Source organism: Alexandromys fortis, unplaced genomic scaffold (assembly GCF_014885135.2).
Source record: "Alexandromys fortis isolate MF-2015 unplaced genomic scaffold, M_Fortis_MF-2015_v1.1 scaffold_41, whole genome shotgun sequence".
NCBI classification, from domain to species: domain Eukaryota; kingdom Metazoa; phylum Chordata; class Mammalia; order Rodentia; family Cricetidae; genus Alexandromys; species Alexandromys fortis.
Window position 1 is genome coordinate 6,207,638 of NW_026067923.1, and position 14,364 is coordinate 6,222,001.

The window sequence follows — 14,364 nt, forward strand, 5'->3', positions numbered from 1 at the left end:
CCACTGATCTACATCCCAACGACTCAATGCAGGTTTATTTCTATGCTCTTATCTTTGAGATAAAAACATCTTGTGGCAATTTATGCTGGTTAAGAAAGCCAGCAGAAAGAGCTTCGCTATTTGAGGGATCATGCTATTTCGAGACCATTCAAATAGTCTCTTTCATTGGCACATTTGTTCCTGGTCACTGAGCTAGCTAGTGGTGAAACTCTTGGAAGCACAACCTTCTAAGAGGTTTCCATTCAGGCAGGCCTTCTTACACCTGGGTGGCATTTTCCAAGGGATACAAAAGAGGTATTTGAAGTCGTAAGACTGTTAGTTTTACTGTTGATTACTAATATAAAACAGCATTTAAAAAAATACTGAAACAGATATATCATGGAATAAGTTGCAGCATGGACATGAACTTTAATGTAGAACATAAAAGACCTCAGAAGAACTCTGCACTTGATAGGTGGATCCAGGTCTTTCCAGACAGACACGGTCTCCTCTGAGTTAGGCGCCCTTTGCTGAAGTGTAGAAGGGCTTCACAGGTGTATTCTGGGAGATTCCTTCGTGCGAAATAGCAAAGTCAAAGATCTCCCGGAGGGAACTTTTCTTTTGTTTCTCCCAGCTGAAGACTTCTGGTTCAGAGGAATTAAGAGAACTCAAGGGATGAGACTTCCAAGGGATGATTTTTTAAAAAAAATTCATTAAGACTTAAAAACAAATCAGACAGAGATCTTCCTATGAACCCTTTAGGATGACAGGGAAAGACTCTTTAGGAAAACAGCAGAGACTTTTAGACTGGGTAAGGGTCCTGATCGTAAGCAGATGGAACAGGGTTCTCAGTAGAAACCCTGACAGACACACGGAGAGTCGGACACTGGTCATATGGCAGGGCAATGAGTCCACTGAGGAAGCCAGATGAAGAAAACACAGAGATTCATCGATAGGAGCCGTTAGCAAAGAACTGCTTCATGAGGCTGTATGAAGAAGACGATCTTTGTAGCTTGTTCGCTGTTCATCTAACAATAGATATACCTGCTTGACTTTGAAAAACTATATATAGAAAATTCAAATACTCTAGATTTACAAAAACTGATCCACATGTAGTCCTTAGACACGAAAAGAAGTATGCATAATAAAAATATCATTGAATAATGACTATACACTCTTAAAGGTTATGTTTTGAAACAAACATGAAAACCATTAAGAAATTCTAAGCACAGTGGGATCAAAGAAATGTTTTAAATTAGTTTTGACATCAGGACTGCCTGGATGTTAACAAAAATCAAAACTTGTTTTCTTATCTGAGATTTAATGACCAGAAGCTATTAATTTATAAATATTAAAGACTTATATTAGATTTTAAATATTTGGGCTATTTTTTTTTCCTGAATGGTTTTTGTTTTAAAAAAGAACAAAATTTAGAGTTTTTTCCTTAAACAATAAGCTTTGTTTTTAGTTTGTCCCGCTAGTCTCCCCAATCCCCTGAACTCTCTGCACACATGAGCACACATGAGCACACATGAGCACACATGCGCACACATGAGCACACATGAGCACACATGAGCACACATGCACAGAATGCGTTTGGCTGAGGCAAGATCTGTACGTTGCCAGGAAACAAGAAATCATTGATTTGAAATCTTAAGGGGACCCAGAAATAATTTGGTTTTTGTTTTTATTTGGGTACAGGTGATGTCAACAGAGATTGTAGAGTCATTCTGGACACTGCATGGCTGGCAGTTGCTCCTCAGGAACTAGAACCTTTTGATATCCACAAAGCAAGGTGAGCGTCCAGTGCCTTTGCATCCAATGTACTCCATAGGAAAATGCCAGAAATGACTTTTAGCAAGGAAAGTCCTGACCTTTTCTAGGGAGTTTTGGGGCGGGAAACCTGAGAAAGCCTGTCTAGTTGTAGCAATTACTGAGAGTGCTCTGGCCATGCTTGGGAAGGGTCAAAGCCTGCAAGAACAACATCCTTCTGTGACTGGTAGTATTAGCCTAGACCTGTATCCTATACTGATGAGTATTTAGTGGTCCATTTCCAGACCTGGGCTCCTACATGTTGACTCGTTTGGGGGCCAGCTCTGTTGATTAAGGGAGCTCTACTTTTAGTTTGTCAAGAGTCATTTTATGGAATTTCCATTTTCACAAATCTTAACTTGTATGTTGGACACTAGAGGAAAACACAGCCATGTTTGCAGTGCCAAAAGAATTTTTTTAAAAAGAAATTTGTTTTACAGATGATTAAATTCCAAATGTGTAATATCAATTTGAATTTTTTAGAAATTTTATGATAGAATCTTCTATCCATTTTGAAGTTTATGAAAACTGAATTTCTGTAATAGTCTGTGACCTGGTATTTATTTTATAGCTAAATTGTTCAAGCTTAAATTCCAAATACTTAATATCTGGTCATTAAATCTTACTACTTTTCATGGTTTATACTTAACAGCACAGATGCAACAACTAAGCAAAAGCAAAACGGAAAAAAAATGCCCTCTGAATTTTATTCCAAATAAATTAAAATACATATAAACATATCCTCTGAATTATCTCCCAAATAAATAAAAATACTGTATTCCTTTAAACAAACATAAGAGCTTTATAATCCAAAGCAAGATGCACAAAGTGTGTTAAGAAGAGGTCGCAGATTTGCAACAGGAAGTCTGGACAGCTCCTCCAAGCGGTGGCTGGGAAGGAAATACCTGCCTCTCAGAAACTCGGGTCCCTACGCTCTTGACACTTTTGCATCCAGGCCTATTTACATAGTTATGCATTTTGCAAGCTCAAAGCACCTTACACCCCATAAGCATGGACACATGCAACGGCATTTCATCCTTTCATGTGCACGTCCTAAAATTCATGGTTATGTAAAAGTCAGAGCCGGAAAATCTGCCTACAGCTCGAAATGAAAGGATCAAAAATGTCAGACATGGCAGAGCGCTGGTTCCTAAGAGGGCTCTTTATTGGCTCGCTGTACTGGACTCGGTCCTGTTTGTTACAAAATGCAGTCTTGACTCTTTATTTAAACAGTACTTAAACTAAGCTGTTCATGCCATGCAAAAATAACACTTTATGCACTGTTTTATTAGGCGAGGGGTTTCCCATATTCTAGTTCATGGCATTACTAATCGCATTAGAAACAAGTTTTTTTTTTTTTTTTATTGCTTTTATAACTAGTCACATGCTGGTCTCACGAGTGGGACAGTAACCTGTGTCTCCTGGGTTAGAATGAATTTCTGGGGCAAACAAGTGGTTCTCCATCTTGTACCCTTCTTGACTACTGTCCTTTTTGACTTCACCCACAGCCTGGTAATTGTCTTGCCTACAGTTGTGGTCTGTGTTCAGAGGGGAGGAGGAGCCCACACAGCCCTCTTCTCTTAATGGGTCTCTGGCATCACCAGGCTCATTTGCTAAGCAGTTGGGACTGGAGTCTGTTTGCTTGTCTGGTCTTGACCTTTGGAGGTCCAAGAAGTCTTCGTCTTCTCCAGTGTCTATCTCAGTGAAGCTCCTCCTTTCTCTAGGAGAGAAAGTAAACAGTTTTTGCTTGGGAAACCGAGGAGATAGCCCTTTGGAAGGTCCCTGACAGTGTGCTGAAGCATCAGCACCCAGCAAGGGTCTCTCTCCCTGGGGCAGGGATTCTTCTAGAAGGATAGTACTGATGTGCTGAGGGGTCGTGAGTGGAAAGTCAGCTGTGGTTACTGGCAGTGGCCTGGCTGTGCTGGGTGGGGTCTGGGGTGCACTGCCTCTGTTTTCCTGAAAGTTCACTTTGAGGGATCTGGACTTGAGGGGGTTGCTCCCTTTCAGCGAGCTCTTAGGGCTGTCGGTGGCACTGTCAGATTGCAAAGGACCATGGGATGTCCCAGCATCGAGGTTCACAGTTATGTCAATCGGGGCATAATCCAGTGTAACCTCCCTGGCAGCGTGCCCCTTATCTCGGCTTAGTGTTAGGAATGGAAGCGCCCTGACTCTTTGGTGCTCCTCTGTCCCTGGGAGGTCAGTGGGGAACTTCATCTGCAAGTGAGAGGCAGAGGGGGGTGGCAGGGGCGACCTCTCAGTCTCAGTGAAGTCGGTGGCACAGCTGGTGAAGCTGTCGATGCTGGAGGTGCTCTTCATGTCCACAATGACCTCGGTCTGTGCCACAGCCAGCTGCTCCTGTGGGCAGACCACCTCTTCCATTTCTATCTCCTCCTCGTATGCAGATGGCCTCTCGGGCTGTTCTTGGCAGTCCGGGTTTGGGTGGGAATGAGGCTGTGTCTTGGTGATTTCATTGTATAGCATCTCCAGCTTCTGGGCACTCAGATGCTGTGGGCTGGAGGAAGAGGTGTTGTTCAGCTGTTCGTGGGAGTCTTTTTGGCTAACCTCCTGGTACTTATTCTCATAGGACTTATTGGAGCTTGTTTCCGACAGAGCCTTCCTGGCCCACTTCCACCGGCTGGGAGACAGGTGATTATCATCCACGGAGTCCTTGGTATTGGCCGACTCCCCAGCCTTCTCCACCGCCACGTCTATCAGTTCCATACTTCGAGCAAAGGCATCCTTTAAGTTCATGGAAACAATGCTGCCATTCCTTTTGGCTCTTTCAAGAGCCTCTCTCCTTTTAATAGCCTTCTCCTGGCGTTTTTGCTCCTTGTAGAACTCAGAGAAATTGTTTACAATGATGGGTATAGGAAGGGCAATAACCAGGACTCCTGCAATACAGCAGAGGCCACCCACAATTTTCCCTAACAGTGTTTTAGGGTAAATGTCACCATAGCCAACAGTGGTCATGGTGATGGTGGCCCACCAAAATGATGCAGGGATACTGGTGAATTTGGTAGCATCTTCATCTTTCTCGGCAAAAAACACCAAGCTGGAAAATATCATTATCCCCATAGCTAGAAATAATATTAATAAGCCCAGCTCATTGTAACTCCGTCTGAGGGTGAAGCCCAGAGACTGCAGTCCAGTCGAGTGTCTGGCGAGTTTCAGGATCCGGAGGATGCGCATGATTCGGAAGATCTGGACCACGCGTCTCACGTTCTGGAACTGCAGCACACTTTTGTTGGACTCGGTGAGAAAGATGGTGACATAATACGGTAAGATGGCCAGCAGGTCAATGACATTCAGTGGGCCTTTGAAGAATTTCCATTTGTTTGGTGAGGACAGGAAGCGTAAAAGGTACTCCATGGTAAACCAAGCAATGCACACTGCCTCGACGTGGGCCAGCTTGCGGTTGTCGCTGGGCTGTCCAAACTCGTCGTTTTCCTGCAGCTCCGGGAGTGTGTTGAGAGACAGAGCGATGGTGGAGAGCACAATGAAGAGGATAGACACGATGGCCAGGATCTGGAAAGGAGAAGGAGGCCACATTAGCAAATCCTCTTTGTTTCCCTGGCAACCACACCTGCAGTGGTGGTCCTCAGAATGATAGAGAATGATCTTACCATTCCAGAAAGGCTTTATGAAGGTCACCTTACAACCCAGAGTTCTCTAGGAATACAAATTCTTTGAGTTAATGTTGCCCAAGAGCCTCGGGCACATTTAGATTTTAGCAATATGACAAAACCTGAGTTCTCCCTACTTGCCGCTGTCTGAGGCACATTTGTGTGGGCTACCACCATTTGGATGAAGACTCCATCTAGTTGGCACACCTTCTTGGAGGTAACAACCTTTTTTCTCTTAGTGAGCTGAACTTTGCTTTTTTAACCACCCGGTTTGTATTCGCTTCAGTGAATCCTCTTACATGCTACATAAGCTTGATAGAGAATCTCAAAGCTTTATCCTACAGGTAGGCACACTAATTCAGACCCTACATGGGAAGAGGAGAGGCCAGGCAGTACTCCTTGTAAGAACAAATACTTCTCATGTGGTCAGCATTGACTTGAGGAGCAATTTGGGAAAGCCTTTGTCTGGAACGTAGGTTTTTGGCTAATATCACTTCGGGGAAGTAGATCATGAGCTAACTTCCTTCAGGAAGATAGTTTCATGAAGACGCTGAAGAACAGTCAGATGTTATTACAGGACAGACAGATGATCCAGTCTGATTAAAGGGCAGCAGAAAGGCAAGAAAGAGGACAGCATCAGGAAGAAGTGAGAAGAGGATACAGTGACTGAGTTTTGGAGTCCGCAGCCCAAGCTCTGACATTGGCTATGCCAATTACTCTGGGACCTTGGCCAGATTGTTTAACCTTCCTGGGTCTTGGCTTACCAATATGTGGAATGCTTGCAGCGGTCATAGCGACTTCCTGGTTTCTGGAACAATTGCATAGCATGCAGACATTGCTAAGAAGATGAAAGAGATCCAGGATTTCAGTGTAGAGACACAAAGGTCAGGAAAGGGAATGTGGGAAATCTGAATCCATACAAAATATAGGAAATGCAAAGGGGAATTTCCTGGTTCTAACTCAGGATTCTGGATTTATGGTGACATATAGAGAAGACTGAAGTTAGAGAGCAATGTAGGGTGTCCCTCTTTGCTTAGAAGACTCTGTGCATTTGGAGCACACAGATCTTGGAGCAGGAAACTCTCTTTGCCTAGTTTGGGCAGACTTGGTTTGGTCTGACCTTTATTTATGACTTTGCATGAATAAAAGTCCAGCATGAAGAAGTAATCCCCTGATGTCCTCTAAACTTGGCAGCTGTTATTAGTAACAATTTTTTACCTAGCTGTGAGAAAAATAACCAGATAGCGACTGTTTTACAAAGAGGCCCAGCATCTAATTGACATTTCAAAGCACCATGATTAAAGGTCTTGAGGCCATAGCTTATTAGATTGTGAAAACTTAGTTTGTGTTAGGTCTTCTGAATTCTTTCTCCCCTCTTTCTTTATACACATGTATGTGTGTGTGTGTGTGTGTGTGTGTGTGTGTGTGTGTGTGTGTGCGTGTGTGTATGGGGGTGTCCATTTGCTAAAGAGTGTGTAGTGGTCAGAGGACAACCTTAGGTGTCCATCCTCACCTTCTGCCTTTCTTGAGATGTGTCTCTGTTGTTTTTCTGCTGTGTGCACTAGACCATGTGGCTGAGAGATTCTGGGAGCCTCTGGTCTCTGCTGCCCATTTCCCTGTAGGAGTGCTGGGTTGCCAGATGCTCGGGTTGTACACCCAGCTTCACATGGCTTCTGTGAACTTCTGAGAACTTGGTCCTCATGCTGGCATGCCAAATGCTCCTACCCACTGAGCCATCTCCCTAGCCTGCGTTTTCTTTCCTTTATGTATGCAAAGTCCTCTACTTTGAGTTATTCTCTTTTCTCTTCCTTACTCTTATGCTTCATTTATATCTTTTATTGTTTCTCTTCCTGTTCTTCTAGCTACCATTTTTCCTCTTCACTTGTTACAAAGAAAACCATAAGAGCATAAGGCTTTTCAGAATGGCTTATGGATACTAAGTAGCTATGTGGGTCTTCAACTCCAAAAATGCTACTCTGTTAGTAGGGTTTTGCTTTCCCCTAGAATCAGGCTATGTATTGTTTCTTGAGTGTGCTTCAGAATTTCCTATTGAAAAGGTGGAGCAGTTAACCTGGAGATATGGCTCAGTGGTTAAGGACACTTCTGTTCTTGCCCAGGACCCGAGTTTAGTTCCCAGCTCTCATGGCAGGTGAGTTCACACCTGTCTATACCTACAGTTCCAGTTCCTACTTTAGGTGATCTGACACTCCCATGTGGTTTCTGTGGGAACCCCCACTCCACAGATACACACATGTGCACAAATAAAAATAAATACAGAGGGATGGGTGATGCCAAGGAAACAGTGTCTTCCAACCACAGCAGGACTGACTCACGCATGATCTCACAGAGACTGTAGCAGCGTGCACGGGGCCTGCGTAGGTTCGGGCCATGTGGGGTCCCAGAACTGAGAAGGGGAAGTGGACATGAGCTCCCATTTCTAACCAAGAAGCTATCTCCAAATGGACAATGATTTGCAAATGAACAACCCGTTTCACAGGGTTGATACCCAGCAGTAGGTGGCCAGCAGAGCATGTACTCCTTGGTGGTTTCCTAGATTTTTTTTTTCTGGTCTCATATTGGTTTGCTTGGCAAGTTTCATCCCACTGGAATTTTGTTTGTATACTATTGTTTCCAGTTTTGCGTTTTTATGTTTAGATGTGTTTCTAGTATCTTTTTTTTCTGGTTTGTTTGCTTATTTGTTTTCTAAAGAGAGAGAAAGAAGGGGTGGAGTTGGACAGATGGGGGTGGTGAGGAGGAAGAGATGGGGAAGGGGAAAGTGTGATCAAAATATACCATATGAATTTTCAACATAATTAAAAGCAATATATATATATGAGCCAGTGAATTCCAATAGGACCAGTTGTTTTCATCTACCTTAAGAGACTTATGGAGTATTTTTTTTCTTCTAAAGACAGGATCCTAGTGTGTAGCAGAGGCTGGCCTTGAATTCACTGTATAGCCCAGGCTGGCTTCATACTTCTGAATTTCCTGCCTCTGATTCCCACAGGCATGTGCCACAGCATCCAGCTCTGGACATTTTAATATTGGGATTTCTTCTACCATTCTTGTATAGGTATCCATATGCTAGATTTTCCACACTGAATCTCTTCCCATGTGCCAGCCCAGGATCTCATACATGCTAGGCATGTATTGTATCAGCCTAGGATCTCACACGTGCTAGCCATTGTTAGTCTGGGAGCCGGACGAGGCCCCACAGGCCAACCCACAAGGAGCTCTCCACATACACCAGCTTCGTGGACACAACCGGGCAAAGATTGGCAGGTTAATTTCACTCATATGCATACTCATAAAAAACTTTGTTGTCTCTTAACACTTGTGGATGCTTTTACATGATGGATAGAAGTGTTTCCAGTCTCCAGGGAAACAGCAAATGCGGTGCTCAGAGTCATGGAGCTCGTGTCAGAAGCTCACATCTCCTGGAAAATGGGATTCATCAAACGACAACCTACCAAGCTCTCCACTGAACTAAGGTTATCTTGGCCCTGGCCTCAGGGCCACCCCATGTTCCCCTACGGGCCTGAGCCCTTTTAAACTGCTTTATGGCAGACCCTTTCTCCTTAACCATCACCTCCCAGTTCAAACTCCTCCACTGGCGGGGTACCTACCCTACCTCTCCCTTTTAAGGTCTCTTCTCCGTTCACACTCTGACAGTTGTCTCCCTGTCCCCACACCAGGGGACCCTAATTCCCCTAAGCCTCCCTGCTCTCCCCAGGGGACAGAGTACTCCTTAAACAGTTAACTTCTAGGTCTCTCGAGCCTCCATGGACAGGACCTCACACGGTAATCCTCACCACACCCGCGGCTGCCAAGCTCTTATGACATCCATGCTGGTACCATTTCTCCAGGCTCAAGCGGGCACCTACTCAGGACACTTGATCTGCTCAGCAGACAGGAACTTCTACCTTCCGGTTTTCCAGGATGCCGCAATGAAGGAACTACCTGCTCCTCATTCTGACACACTCATCTTTAACATTTTCCCAGACACCTGCCTTCTCATCTCCCCCAAGGAACAGATACCTGCCTTCTCCAGGATGACAGTTCATAGGATGCCTTTCCAGCCACACCTCTCGCTAAACGTGGACACCTGGCTCTCCCCTTCCTCCACGCCGCCCCGTGCCCGCAGGAAGTAGCCAGATTTGAGTCTACGCCCTTTGTTCCCAAGAGAGCCTAAGTGTTTGTCATAAATACCATTCCAATGCTCTGTCACCCCTTATAGCCAAAGAGTCTGGAATGTTAGGCTGGGAGCCTAGGCCCCAGTCCCTGGCATCTATCTCAGCCCCCAGGCTTGGTCTGGACTTCAAATCCCAGCAGGCCAGTCCTGACCCCTCCCTGGGTACTTAAGCGATCCCCCAAAAGAAGAACATGTGGTCCCCCTTTCTTCCTCCTGGGGGTTGTGTTCCTGCGGCTTCCCGGTTTCCCCCCTCGGGGCCACCCGAGAGCGCAGATCTTCCATTAAACCTGGATATTTCTTAATTCGGCTTGTTTTGATTTGGCTTGATTGGGAATTTTTGCGTCGTCAGAGAGCTCGGTTAGGAAATATTCCTGACAGCCATGTGCTGTACCAGTTCAGGATGTCACCCGTTCTTGGCATGTGCTGGACCAGCCCAGGATCTCACCCGTGCTTGGCGGGTGCTGTACCATGAATCACACCCTTAGACGCCATCTTCCAACCTTTTGACAAAGCATAGTAGGTCTTCAGTTTTCTTTGACTTCACAGAGTTAGAATTGTAAGCCATTTTATTTTTTAACCCCAAAATGATGTGTAATATTAGTCTAGTCTATCGTCTAGGTGCTTGCCACCTGGTGAAGATGGCTCCATTTAACACTTGGAAAGTTAGCAGACACTTGAATGGACCCTAGTACATTCTTGAAGAAAGGGAATTATTGTAGGAAAAAAAAAAACAAAAACCAAAAACCAAAAAGAAAAACCCAGGAGTTGAAGCACTAAGTAACCCCACATGTACATTAAGGAACTCAAAAGTACTAAAGTGGATTATCTGCTGTTTCATGTTGGAATTTCAATGTGTTAGTTCCTGTCCTTGCTTTGACACAGGCACTATAGCGTGGCATGGAGTTACATACAGAGTTCCCACACTTCCATAAGTAGGCACTCAGAGTTGGCTGCGTGGATTTCTGTTTGTTACCGTATGCATGGCAGCCCATCTTGCCTCAGTTGCACCAACTTGTTAGTGTTATTTGTAGATAATGAATGTGTCGTGGTGGAAAGGAATGCAGGGCAGGGACTAAGGCACGTGCCTTTGCTAGATTTGAAGACAATCCGGTCTCAGATCAAATGAGACGCCTCGCCTACTTCGGAGGATGATTGAACGGATCATGAAGGAAACCCTTGGGAAAACACAGAGTGTGGTGAATGTAAGGGATGCTGGAGATCTTTCCACGCCACTGTCTCTTTGTCTCCGAGAACAGATCTGAGGCATTCTAGGGTGACTTCAGTCTGACTATGTAGCTGAGGATGACCCTGAACTTCCGTTACTTCTGTCTAAGCTTCATAAGCATACTGGGATTGGTGGTTTGCTCTACTCTGCCTTGTTTATGTGTTGCTGGAGTTGGATGCCCTGTGTATGCTAGGCCAAGTACTATACCAAGTGAGCAAACATCTCCCTTTTAAATATGATTCTAGACCTGCTCTTGGAGCCCAGGCCTCCAATTCCCAGTCCTCCTGCCTCTGCATTGCAGGTGCTGCCATTACAGAGGTGGACCACCACAACCAGTTTCCTGTCCATAATTTTTAACAGTTCCAAGCATGTTCTTTGACCTAAACAATGATTTGTGTCTCATTTTCCTTCTGACCATGCCACCTGAGTGGCCAGTATTGCAGTTTGACAGAGGTTGTCTCATGCCTTAAAACATGCAGATAGTTCTGTAGCCTGCTTCTGATGTGTGTTCATCTGCTGTGTATCCTCCGATCTTCAGTCTGCCACACAAATAGACAGAAATTCTGAGCTTCGCCCGGAGAGCTCCACTTGTATTGTCTCTCTCTTCCCTCACTCGGCCTTTTCCCTCAATGTCAGGAGGTGAACCAGGTTAAATGCTCTGAACTGCTATACATCACTCTGGTAATGTTCCTAGTGGGGCGTGAGTTATGCTTTGGATGAGCCATAGAAAACACTGTGGAGAAGAACGACCTAAGAATTTTCAGGGTAGGGATAAGTTTAAAATGACAGGAAGGAAGAGGGCTGCAAAGAGCATTCTTAGAAGCATGAATAATCTTCTACTTTCAGAACAGGGATTCGCTGAGCCTATCAGCCAAATGCCAACCCACCTGTTGAAGGAAGAGGCAAGGATTTGGTAAGAATATCATGATTTACATACACCCATCTCCCGTGTCTACTCCCCAAATGACTCCTGGGAACAGCTGAGCTAAAAGTAAGTGCGTGGACTCCCACTGCAGGAAGAGTCACGTGGTGGCCTTCAGTTCCAGCCTCTCATTTTCTTTGAACCACAAGGTGCCTACCTTTCTACAGCTGAAGGCTGCACTCTGGATAACTGCTCCCTTTTCTAGTGTTCCCTTGGTTTTCCCAGAACAAAAAAGGCTCCACACTTAAGGTCTCTCAGCCGATTTTCACATACAGGCAAGACTCCTTCTGCTCTAACGTCACATGACTCAACGAAAAGAGCAAGCATCACAATAAAATCCAATTGCTTGCAAGGTTATGATGGCCCTGGTGATTATGTGACTCCAGAATTCAATTCTCTTGCAGCTCATAGGCTGATTAGATGAAGGATTGCCGTGCCCACAATGCTTTCTGTATGGGGAGAAGAAGGCTATGAGGAACAACCCTGGTTGGACTGCGTTGCATCTTCACACACAAACCTAACATTTTTGAATTGTGATATCTTATGACCAAAGACACTGTTTGGCTATTTTGCAGGTGTCTTCAGAAATAAGTGTAGTTTCAATATCCATGGTATGTTTCGGTGTCTGAAATAATTACATTTTAGGAAGCGAGTCATTAGGTGAAGACTGACACATGGAATTCCATATTATTCTTAGAATCTCTGCACACATAGAAGCGATAGTGAACTGGAGATGGCTCGAGTCTCACGCCCACTCCAGGGATTAGGCAGTCCCTTCCTAGGGAACTGCTTCTCTGGGAAGTCTTAAGGATCCTAAGAGTGAACATGGAGACTGGCCAAGCCTGGCAAAACACAGATGTCTCCTCTGTGAGCTCTTTCTGAGCCGAGTCATGAATCCCTTCTCTGACAGCTGGTCTCCATGAATATTTAACTAATTAAGTTTGCTTGTTTTTGCTGCCCTGTTGGAGACCGAGCCCAGAGAGTTGCATGTATTAGACAAGACCTCTGTTACTGGACTACCTCACAGTCTCCATGAAGATTTAGGCCCTCCCTTTCAGCAGGAACGATAGGGTGTGGGGAAAGAGGCAAGAAAAGGTCCAGGGGAACACATCCTTCCAACGGGTTTTTACCAAGCTCAGCTGCTTAGAAATTGTCCATTATAAAAATCAAATTGAAAGAAAAATGGGAAACCCAAAGAAACAAGGATTTAGGGAATATAATAAGGGGCTGGAAGTAGGCAGAACTGGTAGTCATATATGACAGAGGATCAAAAGCTTGAGATTGAACCCTGGTTCTGACACACTGTGTTCCCTCTCTGACCCTGGTCATCAGAAGCAGTTTTTCTGAGAGTCAGTTGTCTCGTGTAGAGACTGCAGAAAATGAAACCCTTGCTTTGTTTGCCTAGACAATCTTGTTCTGAGGACAAATCAACAAAGTGCATGTTCAATTCTTGTAAATTGTAAAGCACTAACTCTATTTGTTATCATCCTTATTTGAGAAGTTCCCAAATCATATGTCAATTCCTACTGAGCCAACAGAAGGATCTAGTTCTTTATCCTGTCTTTATTCTGAAAGTCTATATGTCTCCTGCCCCCAATATCCTCCAAAAGACCACGTTTAGGTACACGGCATGATTAGGAAAGGCAGAAAAACAGCAGTGTCTCGGATGTTTGGTGCCAATGAACAAGACTTCCCAAAGCTAGGCTTTTCCTAATAATGGCAAACCCTCTAATATGACCCCTTCTTCCAGTTGCCTAGTCAGCTCAGAAGATGGAGAGACACCCCTTTGAATATTTACATGGAGTATTAGCTTCCTGTGTTCACTATAAATGAGGTTCAATGAACATTTTATGCACTGACTTGAACTTGCTATTTCTCCTTTTGCAATCTTATTTATACTCAAAGAGCTGTCTTTATTTTGCAGAGTATTCCAATTTAAGAGATAAAAATACAGAATTTTTAGTTGTATTTAAATCAAATGTTTATATGGGCTGTACTGAAAGTCCATTTGATGTTTGTATGAAATTCAAATTTAAGAAAGTGTTCTGTGTTTGATTAGGCATGCTGACTTGGCAGTAATCTCTGCTCCAAGATGTCTGAGCTGATTTGCTTTTTAATTATTTGTGTGCACAGATCTCCGTGTTTGAATTTGTGCATTTGAGTGTAGGTGTCTGAAAAAGCCAGAAGAGGGAACCAACCTGACCCCCTAGAGCTGGCATGACAGGCAGTCATGAGCCACTTGACATGGAATTCAGTTCTTCAAGAGCTGAGCCATCTCTCCAGCCCCCAACTAGATTATTTTGCTCTTGGGTATCCAGAAGAAGGAACTGAGGAACTTGAAGATTAACAGCAGCTGGGGTGTAGGTGTGTAACGATGGCTCTCTGTGACAAGCAACAGCAAACTCATATTCTGGGGAGTTCTTTTTCTGCCCTCAGTGGATTCGTCCCTCAGTTGTCTTTTACCTTTTCTCTCTTCAGCCCAAGTTTGCCCGAGTTTTATTCATTTTCCCTTACACTCATACAGCCTTACAGCTCTCCAGAGAGTCATTTGACAAGCCCAGGGAGACAACTCTGTTTCTCAAACAAGGTTTCAGGCTAATGGCAATTATTA

The 14,364-nt window shown here is 44.4% G+C and overlaps 1 protein-coding gene across 1 annotated transcript in view; it reads right to left on the bottom strand.

Moving 5' to 3' along the window:
• Positions 1-2,550: 2,550 nt before the first annotated feature.
• Positions 2,551-14,364, bottom strand: part of Kcnb2 (potassium voltage-gated channel subfamily B member 2) — a 404,459-nt gene continuing 392,645 nt past the window's right edge. The window contains exon 3 of the mRNA XM_050142148.1: positions 2,551-5,316. Within this exon, the coding sequence (XP_049998105.1) occupies positions 3,172-5,316 (2,145 nt within the window). The 3' untranslated portion in view covers positions 2,551-3,171. The remainder of the gene's footprint in view (positions 5,317-14,364) is intronic.